Raw genomic sequence first — 12,819 nt, forward strand, 5'->3', positions numbered from 1 at the left:
TCGATGTTCCTGTACAACCGAGCCATCAACAATATTACTATCATTCTAATGCAACAAACAACAATGTCACATCCTGTCACACCCCTACTCTGACGACAACAATATTGTCAATACGTCTTCCCTACTAATGTGACAAATAATATCAATGATACGTCGCATCCCTAATCCGACGACAAAAATATCATGTAAGACGTTTCCCAATAAACGACTGCTAATACTATCAACAATAATGAACAAATATAAATATAATATCAAATTATTCATTTCCAATGATTGATCATTGTTCAACACAATATTATTCATCAATGCTAAACAATATCAACATGTACCTGATAATCGAGTATATATAAAATCAGACTATTTATTTGATCACGAGGCTTGTGATTGTCTCATATCTCAGTCTTACTCTTTTCTTATCGTTGATCTTGTCCACATCAGATACAACATTACCTGTTAAGATTCGACGCCACTCTTTTATTATTTCTTAAATATTTTAAATAATATATTACTATCCACAAGTAATCTCAACGTCTATGAAAAATAACACATATATTTAATTGCTTAATATAATTATAAAATTATAAACATCCATCAGATTTGTAATTATTTTATTTTTTGCACTCTAAAGTCAAAATATAGGTTAAACATAAGAAATTGCGAACTTAGAGTTCCTATTATTTTAGAAATCATCATATAAAATGTATCTATCTTCGAACCCAAAAATTTCTAAATTATCATGTCCAAACATTGTTCCATACCCTCTTTCAATTCCTTTAAGTTGGATACTTGGATATCGGAATTCGGATCTCAATTGATTAGGAGAAAATCCTCATCCCCGCTTGGTACCTTCATTTACTAACTATTTATAATTAAGCAAAAACTTGTGTGAAACGATCTCACGGGTCATATTTGTGAGACGGATCTCTTATTTGGGTCATCCATGAAAAAATATTACTTTTTATGCTGAGAGTATTATTTTATATTGTGAATATAGGTAGGGTTGACCCGTCTCACAAATCTTAATCTGTGAGACGGTGTTACATGAGACACACTCAATTGATTAATTAACCCGTCGTTCATAATTTGTGGGCTTGGTCCAACGGGATTCTATCAAACCTTATTCCCACTCCATTTCACTCACATTCGCTGGAAAATCTTCGTGCTCCCAATCAGTAATTGACATTTGCCACCAATGGAGCATCACCTTTATACCACGTGTCATATATTGCCACATCGTCCCTTTAAAAATATTATCAATCTGCCCACATAAATTTGTAAATCATGGATTTGATCCCGACAAAAAAGTTTTCTCTATTTTGACCCTCGATCTTTAGTCCACGCCTTAAAAGAGATATCTCTGCTCGCTGGACGCACATACGTGCACGGCCCATCAGCAGGCGAAGTCATCTTGTTCTCTCTACGTGGGGTAAGCAATCGAGGGGAAATGGCAATTAGGGTTCTTCTGATTCTATGTCTGCTTCTCATGTCGCCTTCAATTTTACAAGGTAAGCATCTTGGATGCAGATCCGTTTCGCGTTGTAAACCCTATTTTTTTCCTTTATGTTACATTCGGAATTGGTTGGGGCTGTTATATTTGACCGTATCGATGACATGCATGTGAAAAAATATATCTTTAAGCCGAATCTTTTTTTATTGCATTAGGATATGTGGAGAGTGAATTAGATCAGATCGAGAATACTATGCCTGGATTAATTTCAATCTGAGATTTGTTTACTAAATTTCTATTCCTACGGAGATTTTGTGGTGCTTTTTCTCATTTATTGCTCATTTTGTTGTTTTGATTGAATCTCTGTTGCGGCTCAACTCTTTCGTGTTGTTTAAGCATTGTTTTACGCACGATGAGGTTCTAGCGTGTTTTACCTCTTTAATTTCTGAGAATTTATTACTGTTAAGCGCGCATTATGCTCCTTTCGATCAGTTTCTTGAGTTTGGTAACTTCTAGTTATATTGCGTTTTGGAGAACAACCCCCTTTAAACTTGGCAACGCTCGACAGAAATCTGTTCTTATTAATATGTTTACTGATTGATAGTCGCAAGATGTGAGCCAGACCCTGATGCAGAAGTTGTTGAATCAGCCGAGGAAGGAGATATTGGGATCATTGGTGAGGATGCCCAAGACTTCGGTACTGGGAGTTTTGGACCTGCTCCAGGGGTGGAAACAGTTTGTGTTTTCCCCAAAAATCCCTCTAAATGTTAGTATTTGTTGTTTGAGTATGATTCTCCGAGATATGATGAAACTTTTGCACCCATCTTATAATTATGCATGTGTTGAGTTATTTTCTCTAATTTTTCAGTGGTTGCAGCAGGGGAGGAAAGTGAACTCTTGGTTGGAATAAAAAATGAAGGTAATTCTTTGTATATGGTTGAAACATAAGTTTTTTTCTTTTTGAACTTCTAGAGTTGTCTTTAATTTTGATATTATATAGCTCTAGTTTTTTGTTGATGTTGTTTCTAAGATTGTGGCTTTGAAAATGGCAAAATGGCATAGATCTACGCTCATTCTTTTGGAAATTGGTACTTGCTGAAAAATTATGGATGACTTAATTTACGTGTGATATTTTGGATGGTGTTCGCAGGGGATTCAAGTATTAATGTTATTGCGATCCACGCCAGTGTTCATCCCGCATATGATCCAAGTTACTTGTTGCAAAATCTTTCTGCACAGGTATCTTGTTTACTTTTCTAAAATGTTCTTATGCTTCTCTGCTACAATTATCTGAAAGGGGAATTTTTATGTGTTTTTTAATTGAGTGTTTTTTAGTAAAAAAAATCCTTGACTGGGTGTGTTGTCATTTGGAAGTTTTTTGTTCAACTAGTTAGATATTTTAAATGATTCAAATAAGTTTTTGTATTGGGATCGATATGGGGATAAAAGCGAGACAGTTAAGAGTTGAATTCATTTCGAATGATGTGGTTATAGTAGTAATCATGAACAAACTTGAATTTAAATTGCATGAGAATGACAACCTTAAGTTTTGAGTAGTCTGAAAGCCAAACAAAAAGGTAGTTGCTTGTCTGTTTTAGTCTGTTTGGAAACCGATTTTCCTTATAGCTGAATTTGTCGGACAGTTTTATGCGACAACATTTTTTAAATTGAATTTTACAGTTTTCATAGACAGGCTGCACTTATTAAATTGCCTCCCACAATAACTTAAATCTTTTCAAGAAAAATACTTAATAAATAAGTTATTTGCATTAACCTTCCCTATTCTTTATGCATTTGGTATTTACCTCCCTAATCAAGTGTAAAAATTATAACATGCCAAGAGAGGGAACTGTCAAATACATGAAGTGTAGGGGAGGTGAATGCAAATTACCCCTTAATAAAAGAATCGGTATCATCCTTGGTGAACCTTGACCGGTTTTGAAGCATATTTGTGAGAATTTTCTGTACTCCGTGCATTATTAATTGGAATCTTAGTGCTAGTGAATTTTTGTATCTGGAGATGCTTATTAAGCCACTTGTGTGACTACTTGTCTAATAAGATGGTTGATAATTCAATCAAATAAACAAGTGTTGCACTTTTGTTATGAGGTTGGCATACAACCTTAGCATTCCTTGTGTTCAGCAACGTGTCTACCACGTAACAGGTTTAACAATCTTGAAGATTGAAATAACAGGGCAAGAAAAGATTTACTCAGTTTTCTGAGTGCACACGTGTTGGGCCTACACCCTGTCTCTAATAGATCTTTCCTTTTTATTCGGTGTCAATGAGTCATAAATGAGGTCTTTATGGTTCCTCACTGATGCAAGGAGTAGATAGTACAGATACTTGTTTTGACTCTTAGATGATAACTTTGTTAGATTCGGCACTTATCTTGCATCCAGGATTAAAAATTGCGTACTTTTCTTTCTGTAACACTTTCGGACTAGTATAATTTGGTATTTTGCTACTGATGTGTGTTTTTATCTACTAGGCTTTTAACAATGCTTCGGTTCCTCCATCAGCTCAAGCAACTTTCCCTTATCTTTTTGCCGTTAGCAAGTTCTTACAGGCAAGTTTGTAGACATGTTGAATTTTACTGTTCCAAGTGTTCTAGCAGCATTGAATACCCCAATTTTTACGTGCAAAATATAATATCAGTTGTCCTGCAGTCTGGTGCATACATTCTCATGGGAACTATTGTTTACGAGATTGACCAGCACCCATACCAGAGTACTTTCTACAATGGGACCATTGAAGTTACTGAGCCAGGTGGTCTGCTCAGTGTTGAGTCAGTTTTCTTGTTTTGCCTGGGGGCCGCCCTTATTGGTCTTCTAGGATTTTGGATACGTAGTCAAATACAAGAATTCTCAAAGGTAATTACCATATATGCACTTGAACTCTTCACCGTCTAGTTTCGGAGTGTCAGAGTGTTTTATATATACCGGAAAATTACTCAAGGACGTATGCAACTTAAGACCAAGCGCCTCGAATTGTGCTAAAGGACTTCGTCTCGTATGCCTCACTATTTCATAACTTTTGTAGAAAACGCATATTTCTTAATTAAATAAATTCAAAATAATGATTATACCATTTTGACATCTCGTTTATTAAATCTTCATGTTTTGTATAATATATATCCGTCTTATCTACCTGTTACTGTTAGTAGACCCAAATACTTTCTTGCTGGGTGGATTAGGGACTGTTTACCAATCATACGTCACCCCCAGCAAGTTTCTTAACCACTTGCAGATACAGTTTCCTGCCCTTTAAATCGATGGTGCTGAGATTGCAGTAGTATATTTGTTTGCTTCCATCTTTAATCTAGTTTCCATCATAGATGGGCACTTTTTTTTTCATCTCTCGTTCTGAATCAGATGCTTACATTTGTGCTGTGTGTGTTCATTAATTAGAAAACCAAGAAGGCACCAAAGGTGGAAGTTGGAACTAAGACAACGGACGTCTCAATGGATGAATGGTTGCAGGTCTGTAACGCAGCAAAAACATTCTCCAAATCTTTTCCTTCTCTTTTACCTCTGGTCTTAGGTGTATCCGTCTCATAAGCTCGATTCATTTGTAAAAAGTGGTTTCCAACCATTTGCTACCTTTTATGTCCAGGGAACTGCATATACACGGTCTCAGGCCAACCAATCGAAGAAGAAGAAATAGACGACCATCCTTGAAGAGTCGGGCACAATCAGGTCATGATTCTTTTGAGAGGGTGTAGAAATTCAAATAGTCGAGGAAGATAATGAAATAGCGAGTCTGTTTTTAAATTATCCAATGTTCGATCACCTCATTATTGTAGCACGAGGGAGAAACCATATGTTCCTTTTTCTTAGAGGCGACTACGAACAAGTCGACAGTAGAAATTACAGAGAGGCGACATTTTTGTCGAACGCGAGATTTGTTTCTTGTTTCGATTCATGCATGTTTAATCAATTATATTATGATGGCCTTTGGATTGATATTTTGGGAAAACATAGGAATTTAGTGTGTTCGTCAATGCAATATTTACCATATTAAATATAAATTTATAAGAGAATATATGGACAATGAATTGCTCGATAATATCAAAACAAATATGAAATGAGATCTAGTGGTGCTTAATCATCGATGAATGTGAATCTAGAGGTTTATTTCGACACTTTCGGGGCATTCTTTTACGTGTATCCAATGGTGTGATAGATCCATTATCTAATATATAATCCTGTTAGGGCAAATGTCTTTTCTTTCTTGTACCTCTCTCAAGTAAGGTAAAAATTTGTGTGAGACGGTCTTACGAGTCATATTTGTGAGACGGATCTCTTATTTGGGTCACTCATAAGTATTATTTTTTATTGTGATATGGATAGGGTAGATCTGTCTCACGGATTAAGATCCGTGAGACGGTCTCCTACGAGACGTAAAACAATGATGTTACCTTTCATATGTTTAATTTTATTTTTTTAAATTCTCAAATTGGATTTTACACTAGAATATGTGATAGATTCTTATTATCTGTGGTTTGTTTCCCGTGTTGCATATTTTTAGGTCACGTGTACTTTTATTCAACTCCTTCTATTTGTAAAATGGCAATTTTTTATTCTGAATTTTTGTGGGAAAAATGTGACGTCGGCAAACATTTATCAATCAACAAGAGAAGAATTTTGTCTTACGTGTGCCCACTTGTATGACTTGTGAATTCTGCATTTGGGACCTTTGACACGACTCCCGATTTTCCGAGGGGAAATCGACGTAGAGAATAGCCGGCAAATCACATCAATAATACAGAAAATCCAATTTATTTTACAATTTAAATAAAAATTATTGGTGCCTATAATTAAATATTATTCAACTGCATCACCAAATTCATTATTGCCTTGATAATCAGAAAAGTAATCCACATATTACCCACCAAAAAATGAGATTGCAATTAACTTACATAATACTTTTCTGATTTTCTTTGCTTATGCATGAAACCCTGTGGGGTTCAATTAAAATTTTGATTAAAATGGCAAAAATATTTTCCTTATTTTGACATAGGCTTATTTACAACATTCGATATTCTCTAGTAACATTTTTCCAAACGAATTTGTCACACAAAGCTTCCTCATTATGGTTTACTCGACTAACGTAACTTGCAGTTCTTGCATTAATTCGACAGTTTACCTGATGTGTACCAAAAGATTGTGGTTGCGGATTCTCGTGTCATAAAAAAAAAGATAAGAATAAATTAGGGACAGAAGGTTAATTCTTTAACATGTCTCACTAAAGTGTAGCTTGACAATAGAGGAAGGTGAAATCAAGGATAACAAGTTAATTATAAAGAAATTCGCAATTTTATACGCCATTTATGTTTTAAAACAAAAGAGATAACTCTATAATACAATAGTAGTCGTCATCCTCTTTAATGTTTATGTATGCAAGAGACATTTATAGCGAGATCTCACTAATTTTTAGTATTCCAAAAAAATATATATAATAATAAATTAAACCTATCACACTTACTTTAATAGAAATAACTAAATAGGTTTCACAATTATATTATCTCCTTCATAGAAAAAGACCTTACTCTTTTTTTAGTGATCAAATCATAGAAACAAACCTATGAGGAACGCAAACAAACTTCAAATTTTTTTTTAAAAAAACTATTCTAACATAGATTATTTTATTGAACTAAATAAAAAACAAAGAAACTACTCAAAAAAAATATTTATTTACATTTAAAAAAAAAAAAGATTGCATGCACAGGACAATTGGTTTTTGATACGCGCGATCAACCGAGTGATGCATTATAAAGATTAAAACTTTCTGATTAATATATCCAGCTCCACGAATTAATGAAAGCACATGCTTCTTCATCCTTGATTATCGGTTGGGACATTGACATATAATCAACTAAATTAATACTAACTCGAAGTATATTCAAATTTAATATCTGTCCAAAGGAACAAAATATTAATTTTTTATTAGGAAATTATATTTCCGTAACGTGTACGTTTTAATATTTAGTCTTTTTGTTTTTCCTGCAGTGTAGATGTGAGATTAGTCAGCAATTTTCGAGTTTTCACATTTTAATTATATCAATGTTTATATTCAAAAGAAGTAAGATTTTTTTTAGATACATGGATTTCTATTTAACAAAGAGACAAAATCTGAAGGTTAATTGACACAAAAAATGTCGCTGTCGGATGATGCGATCGAAGTCACATGCATGATCTAAAATCATTCTGCAGATAATTTCAACAGATTAATTGAGGGATTATTTGGCTTTCATGCATAATATTCACACATGAAAACCAAATAATCAATCGATTTTGATAAGATCAGTTTGCAAACACATGGTTTGTACAAATGATCACCATCTAGTTTAACATTTTGTATTGTGTAGAAAGGATATTTTTATGGTTTTCCTGTCATGTTCATTGGAAATTTATATTAATATTAACACCACACATTTGATCAATACTCTTAATGAGAGTGAGCGAGTAGGTTTGCGGATGGAAAAGAAAATAATGCAGTTGAAGTTCATTCAATGAAGAAAATTGCGATTGCTTGCTAAGCTGCGTATGCATGTCGCCATCGATGGGACTTAACTCTTGTGCCGATATTAATTTTCTGTCGGTGTCCCGTTCTATATAACAGATAACTTTGAGCTCTCAATTACTCAGGAATCACTTTGGGCTACTGCCCTTCAGCTTTTGTCTGCCTTTCTTTCCAAGTACTAGTGGGGTTCCCGAGAAGATTTAGTTTACGATGAGGGTTCATTCCCTTTGTCAGACAGCCCTTTGGGGCGTTTTCTTTGTGTCTTTATTGGGGATTTGCAGTGCAGATGACAAGGCATTGTTCGAGGTTGTCGGGGCAGTAGAGTGTGCTGATTGCAATGAGTATGACATTAAAACTACTGAGGCATTTTCAGGTAATTTCGGCCACGTTGTTTGTTTATGCAAACATAGATATATAATGTAGAAGAAATCCAACACCAAACAAAAGGCTTTCGTACTCGTTCTTGATCCGATGCCTGATTTTATATCTGTAGGTCTCAGTGCGAGCGTTGATTGTAAGCTCGAACACGGGGAAACAAAAAGAATGGGAGATATAACCAAGCTCGACGAAGATGGAAAATTCAAGATCTCAGTCTCACAACTCCATCAAGATTGCTACGTGCAGCTCCACAGCGACGCCGCAGTCCCCTGCGCAGCCCTTAATGGCACCGAATCCACAAAAATCGTCTTGAAATCCCAAACGAATGGTATTCAAACCTTCGGGCCGAGTAAAAATCCGCAGTTCTCAACTGCAACGTGTGCTTCCAAAGCCTCTTGGCATTTCTTCAAGCACCCGCATTTTCCATACACCCATCCGTGGAAGAAAAAGTTCTACAAGCCGCCTGTCCCCGTCTACAAGCCACCAGTTCCAGAGCACAAGCCGCCTGTCCCCGTCTACAAGCCACCAGTTCCAGAGCACAAGCCGCCCGTTCCCGTCTACAAACCAAAACCACCAGTTTACAAGCCGCCGGTTCCCGTCTACAAGCCAAAACCACCAGTTCACAAGCCAAAGCCAAAACCACCAGTTCACAAGCCAAAGCCAAAACCACCAGTTCACAAGCCACCAGTCCCCGTCCACAAGCCAAAGCCGCCGGTCCCCGTCCACAAGCCAAAACCACCCGTTTACAAGCCACCGGTTCCAGTCTACCATCCAAAACCACCAGTGTATAAGAAGCCATTCCCGAAGTTCAAATTTCCTCCAAAGCACTTCCACCACCCCAAATTCGGACACTTCCACCACCCCAAATTCGGGCACTTCCCACCACTACCTCCGCACCATCCTTAAGCTTTTTAAATGATGCATTTGTGTTTGATTTATTTGTTACTGTGTGAACAAAGTATTGGTTTTCCGTCTCTTCAAAGTTCGAATGAAGTGTGTGTTCCTTCTAAAAAATATATATATAGTTTTAGAAATAAATTAACAAACAGTCGGAAAAGACAGAATGTGAGTGCATGACAGTTTAAAATGTTTGTATCTGGTTTGGTGTTGACATGCAATGCATATGCATGGTTTTTTAAGGTTTGTTTGATTGGTTTGTAATTATTACACCGTTTATAAAATTTCAATTCAGTGTTCGTTCAATAATATTCAACCATTTATTATGATTTATTTCACGTATCATATTGTATAATATATTTCGATTATGTATGTGACATTTACTTCTGGTGACAAAAGAAATTTATACCACGATTTCAAAAATGACATGCACATGATAAAAAAGAATAAAATGGGAAAAATTCCATATCTATTTAAACAGGGAATTAAAATTCTAATTTTAGATGACAAAATATTTGGAAATAATGCACCAAAAATAAATGGATTAATTGAAAAGAATTAAATTAGAAAGCAAAGGGCAATTATTAAGGAAGTTTTATAAACTTTGTTATTAAGGAATTCACCACAAGAAAAGTTTTTTGTAAAAAAATGTAACCAATAATAGATCATACTCGTAATGGGCTTGAAGGAAGGCCCAAATTTCCCAAAAGCCCAATCCCGTATATTTCAGAATAATCATAGCTGTCTGTCTTTTCCGCCTCTCGTTAATGATTGGTTCTCTCTCTCAATTTACCCAAAGGCCAAATCCACGCACAGAGAAGAAAGAGAGAAATCGACCGCTAAAATCCAGATCCAGCAAAAAGTTTCAACTCTCTACTGAATTAGAGCTGAATTCAGTTCCAGAACAATGTCTTCGACCTTCAGTGGCGATGAAACTGCTCCCTTCTTCGGATTCCTCGGCGCCGCTGCAGCCCTTGTTTTCTCATGTGAGTATTTTACGTTTTTTCCCCTTTGATGTGATTATTTCTCACTTTTTGTTTATATATGTTTCGATTATGTGTTCTGTAGAAGAATTAATGAAGATAATGTTTTTCTTCATTTTGTTGGTTTATGCTGGTGGTTTACTTTTTTTTAATGATAATTAATTGTGTCGATTGAAGTATCGGAAATTCATATTCTGTTCAGAGGAAAATGAAATTGTATGTTGTTCGGTAATCAATCATGGATTCAACAGGAGCATGAAATTATGATGTAGTTTTTCAGATCATGGTAAGATTGCTTGCTTGAACTTGTAGATTAGGTCGTGCAATGAGTAATCAGCTGGGTTGGATTAGATTGACTGGAACCAATAAAAATTTATGCTTATTCTCATTTCGTGTTGAATTAACCGACTGACCTTCGATGGGACACTTATATTGGATTTGGATTGGATAACTTCACAAAATTTCGTTCTTTCTTGTTTTCTATTTTGTTTCTTTTTTCTTCCCCCAGGTATGGGTGCTGCATATGGGACTGCTAAGAGTGGCGTTGGTGTTGCTTCGATGGGGGTGATGAGGCCAGAGCTGGTAATGAAATCAATCGTGCCTGTGGTTATGGCTGGTGTTTTGGGTATTTACGGTCTCATTATTGCTGTGATTATCAGCACTGGTATTAACCCTAAAGCTAAGTCTTATTACCTGTTTGATGGCTATGCTCATCTCTCTTCGGGCCTTTCTTGTGGACTCGCTGGGCTGGCTGCTGGAATGGCCATTGGGATTGTCGGAGATGCTGGTGTTAGGTATGTGTTTGTATCAACTTCATGGAAATTCTAATCTTTCAGGGTTGAAGTTTGATTTGTCTTGTGATGTTGTAAGTTTAACAGTCGCGTAGGTGATAGCGCCAGGTTTACTTCATAATTAAATTTGTCAGCATAGTTTATTATAGATTCCACTTTGAAAGGTTTAATGAGGTAAAAAGTAAGGGATAATTTTCACAAATTATTGACGAACACATATAATGTATGTATTATGAGAGAGTGTTTAAGGCTTGAGCTAAAATGTTTGACTTGAAATGGCATTTTTAAGTTTTCTCCGTCATGAAGCAATTAAAATGGGAGCCCGTATAATTTGTAATTTGGTATAGTTGATGATGAAATTCTATGCTTCAGGTCTTGTTTTGTTGATTTGTTGAAAAAAATTGTAAATTGCAAATAAAAATCTTTATTCTTCGATAATACCTATTGCCACCAAAACCAAGTCGGTATAAACTAGAACCAACAAAATTCGAGGATGATGAGTGAAACATGCCAGTGTAATCATGCAGCAATGTGATCTTGTTTAGCTTCAAACGTTGATATTCTGAGCGCTTGAGCTATGACTTAAAATCTTTCCATGTCCTTATGATGTGATCAGCTGCAACCACCCCAGTTTTCACCCTCGGAATGGATTTCAAACAACTATATGTACTTTTAGGCACATGTATGTTTTTAAATGGATCTCAACCTGACATCTTCTTTGCAGGGCTAACGCACAGCAGCCAAAGCTTTTTGTAGGGATGATCCTCATTCTCATTTTCGCTGAAGCTCTGGCACTCTACGGCCTAATTGTTGGCATTATTTTGTCTTCTCGAGCCGGCCAGTCTAGAGCTGAGTAGCGGATAACTCAAATCATGGCTTGCTTTGAATGAAACTTTTACTCTCATCCAAGATATCCCACAGATCTTTCTTTGGTAACTTTTGTGCTGTTCTTTGTATTCGAATATTTGGTTTCTCCTCCAAATGAATAAAAGAACTCATCGAGCGTTTATTATTTGATGGATTTAAAAAACTTTTGTGTATTTTTGTAGCTTCGTACGGTATAAAAATTCTGTGATTTCTGCTACTGGACACAAGTCTTATATTTATTTACAAATAATGACAACTGTGGTTTTTCTTAGACAACTTTGCCTTTTACCTGCCTGCATTTGACATAATCTTCTGTTACTTGAGCCACTCTTTCAATATGCTCTACTGTCGATTTTTTAAGAATTATTTTATAACTAGTTTATTTACAAGTTGTTTCTTTTTTTTCTACAAATTATGAATTTCAAAACAAAACTCACACTCAGACTGCAGTTCTTGTTTGCCCGACTTACCAGGCAAATGTATTTTGTACTGTTTCCGACTAATTTACTAATCATTATAATTATTTTTTAACCAATAATAATTGATGTGGAATACTTGATAAGATGTTTGCCAATTTTGGATTTTAATTTGCATTCTTCTTCTATTTTCTCAAAATTAAATTTTATATAATACCCAATACTGTATGGGTATAACGCCAAAATCCAAATAACATATTTTTAAGTAAATTAACATAATTATAAAAAGGGCATATGAATAGTTACTATTTAACATATTTGTTAAATTAATTTTACATATCTCTATATTTTTTTAAAAACTTATTGTTATAATTGATATAATTATTATAAAAACAAAAATAAGAATGATTAGCTATAATATTTATAATAATTTTTTATCGTAATTAATTATTAATGCTATGGGCTGCTTCATAAGATGGGCTTGAGTAGACGATATAGGAAAGGCCCAGCCCAA

The 12,819-nt window shown here is 35.2% G+C and overlaps 3 protein-coding genes and 1 long non-coding RNA gene across 6 annotated transcripts; 3 read left to right on the plus strand and 1 right to left on the minus strand.

Moving 5' to 3' along the window:
- Positions 1-1,345: 1,345 nt before the first annotated feature.
- Positions 1,346-5,415, plus strand: LOC140841839 (translocon-associated protein subunit alpha-like). The gene is made up of 8 exons (XM_073209545.1): positions 1,346-1,505; positions 2,052-2,213; positions 2,316-2,366; positions 2,598-2,686; positions 3,940-4,017; positions 4,118-4,321; positions 4,859-4,930; positions 5,064-5,415. The coding sequence occupies exons 1-8, from the start codon at positions 1,445-1,447 to the stop codon at positions 5,112-5,114; spliced, it is 768 nt and encodes a 255-aa protein (XP_073065646.1). The 5' UTR covers positions 1,346-1,444; the 3' UTR covers positions 5,115-5,415.
- On the minus strand, positions 2,772-3,924 carry LOC140841840 (uncharacterized). The gene is made up of 2 exons (XR_012120275.1): positions 3,089-3,924; positions 2,772-3,031 (listed from the first exon to the last, which is right to left on the minus strand). It is a non-coding gene; the product is annotated as an uncharacterized lncRNA (long non-coding RNA).
- A 2,666-nt stretch (positions 5,416-8,081) lies between the features above and the next one.
- LOC140841841 (uncharacterized) lies at positions 8,082-9,581 on the plus strand. Of its 3 annotated transcripts, none has more exons than XM_073209547.1 (3): positions 8,082-8,346; positions 8,467-8,969; positions 9,006-9,581. In XM_073209547.1, exons 1-3 carry the CDS (start codon positions 8,184-8,186, stop codon positions 9,255-9,257), a joined length of 918 nt encoding a protein of 305 aa, XP_073065648.1. In that variant the 5' UTR covers positions 8,082-8,183; the 3' UTR covers positions 9,258-9,581. The 3 variants fall into 3 exon arrangements, with proteins under 3 accessions (XP_073065648.1, XP_073065649.1, XP_073065647.1); XM_073209548.1 differs by having other exon boundaries at positions 9,012-9,581; XM_073209546.1 differs by having other exon boundaries at positions 8,467-9,581.
- A 420-nt stretch (positions 9,582-10,001) lies between these two features.
- LOC140841842 (V-type proton ATPase 16 kDa proteolipid subunit) lies at positions 10,002-12,106 on the plus strand. Its single transcript, XM_073209550.1, has 3 exons — positions 10,002-10,234; positions 10,740-11,025; positions 11,747-12,106. Exons 1-3 carry the CDS (start codon positions 10,156-10,158, stop codon positions 11,877-11,879), a joined length of 498 nt encoding a protein of 165 aa, XP_073065651.1. The 5' UTR covers positions 10,002-10,155; the 3' UTR covers positions 11,880-12,106.
- The last annotated feature ends 713 nt before the right edge of the window (positions 12,107-12,819 follow it).

Source organism: Primulina eburnea, chromosome 9, assembly GCF_022965805.1.
Source record: "Primulina eburnea isolate SZY01 chromosome 9, ASM2296580v1, whole genome shotgun sequence".
NCBI classification, from domain to species: domain Eukaryota; kingdom Viridiplantae; phylum Streptophyta; class Magnoliopsida; order Lamiales; family Gesneriaceae; genus Primulina; species Primulina eburnea.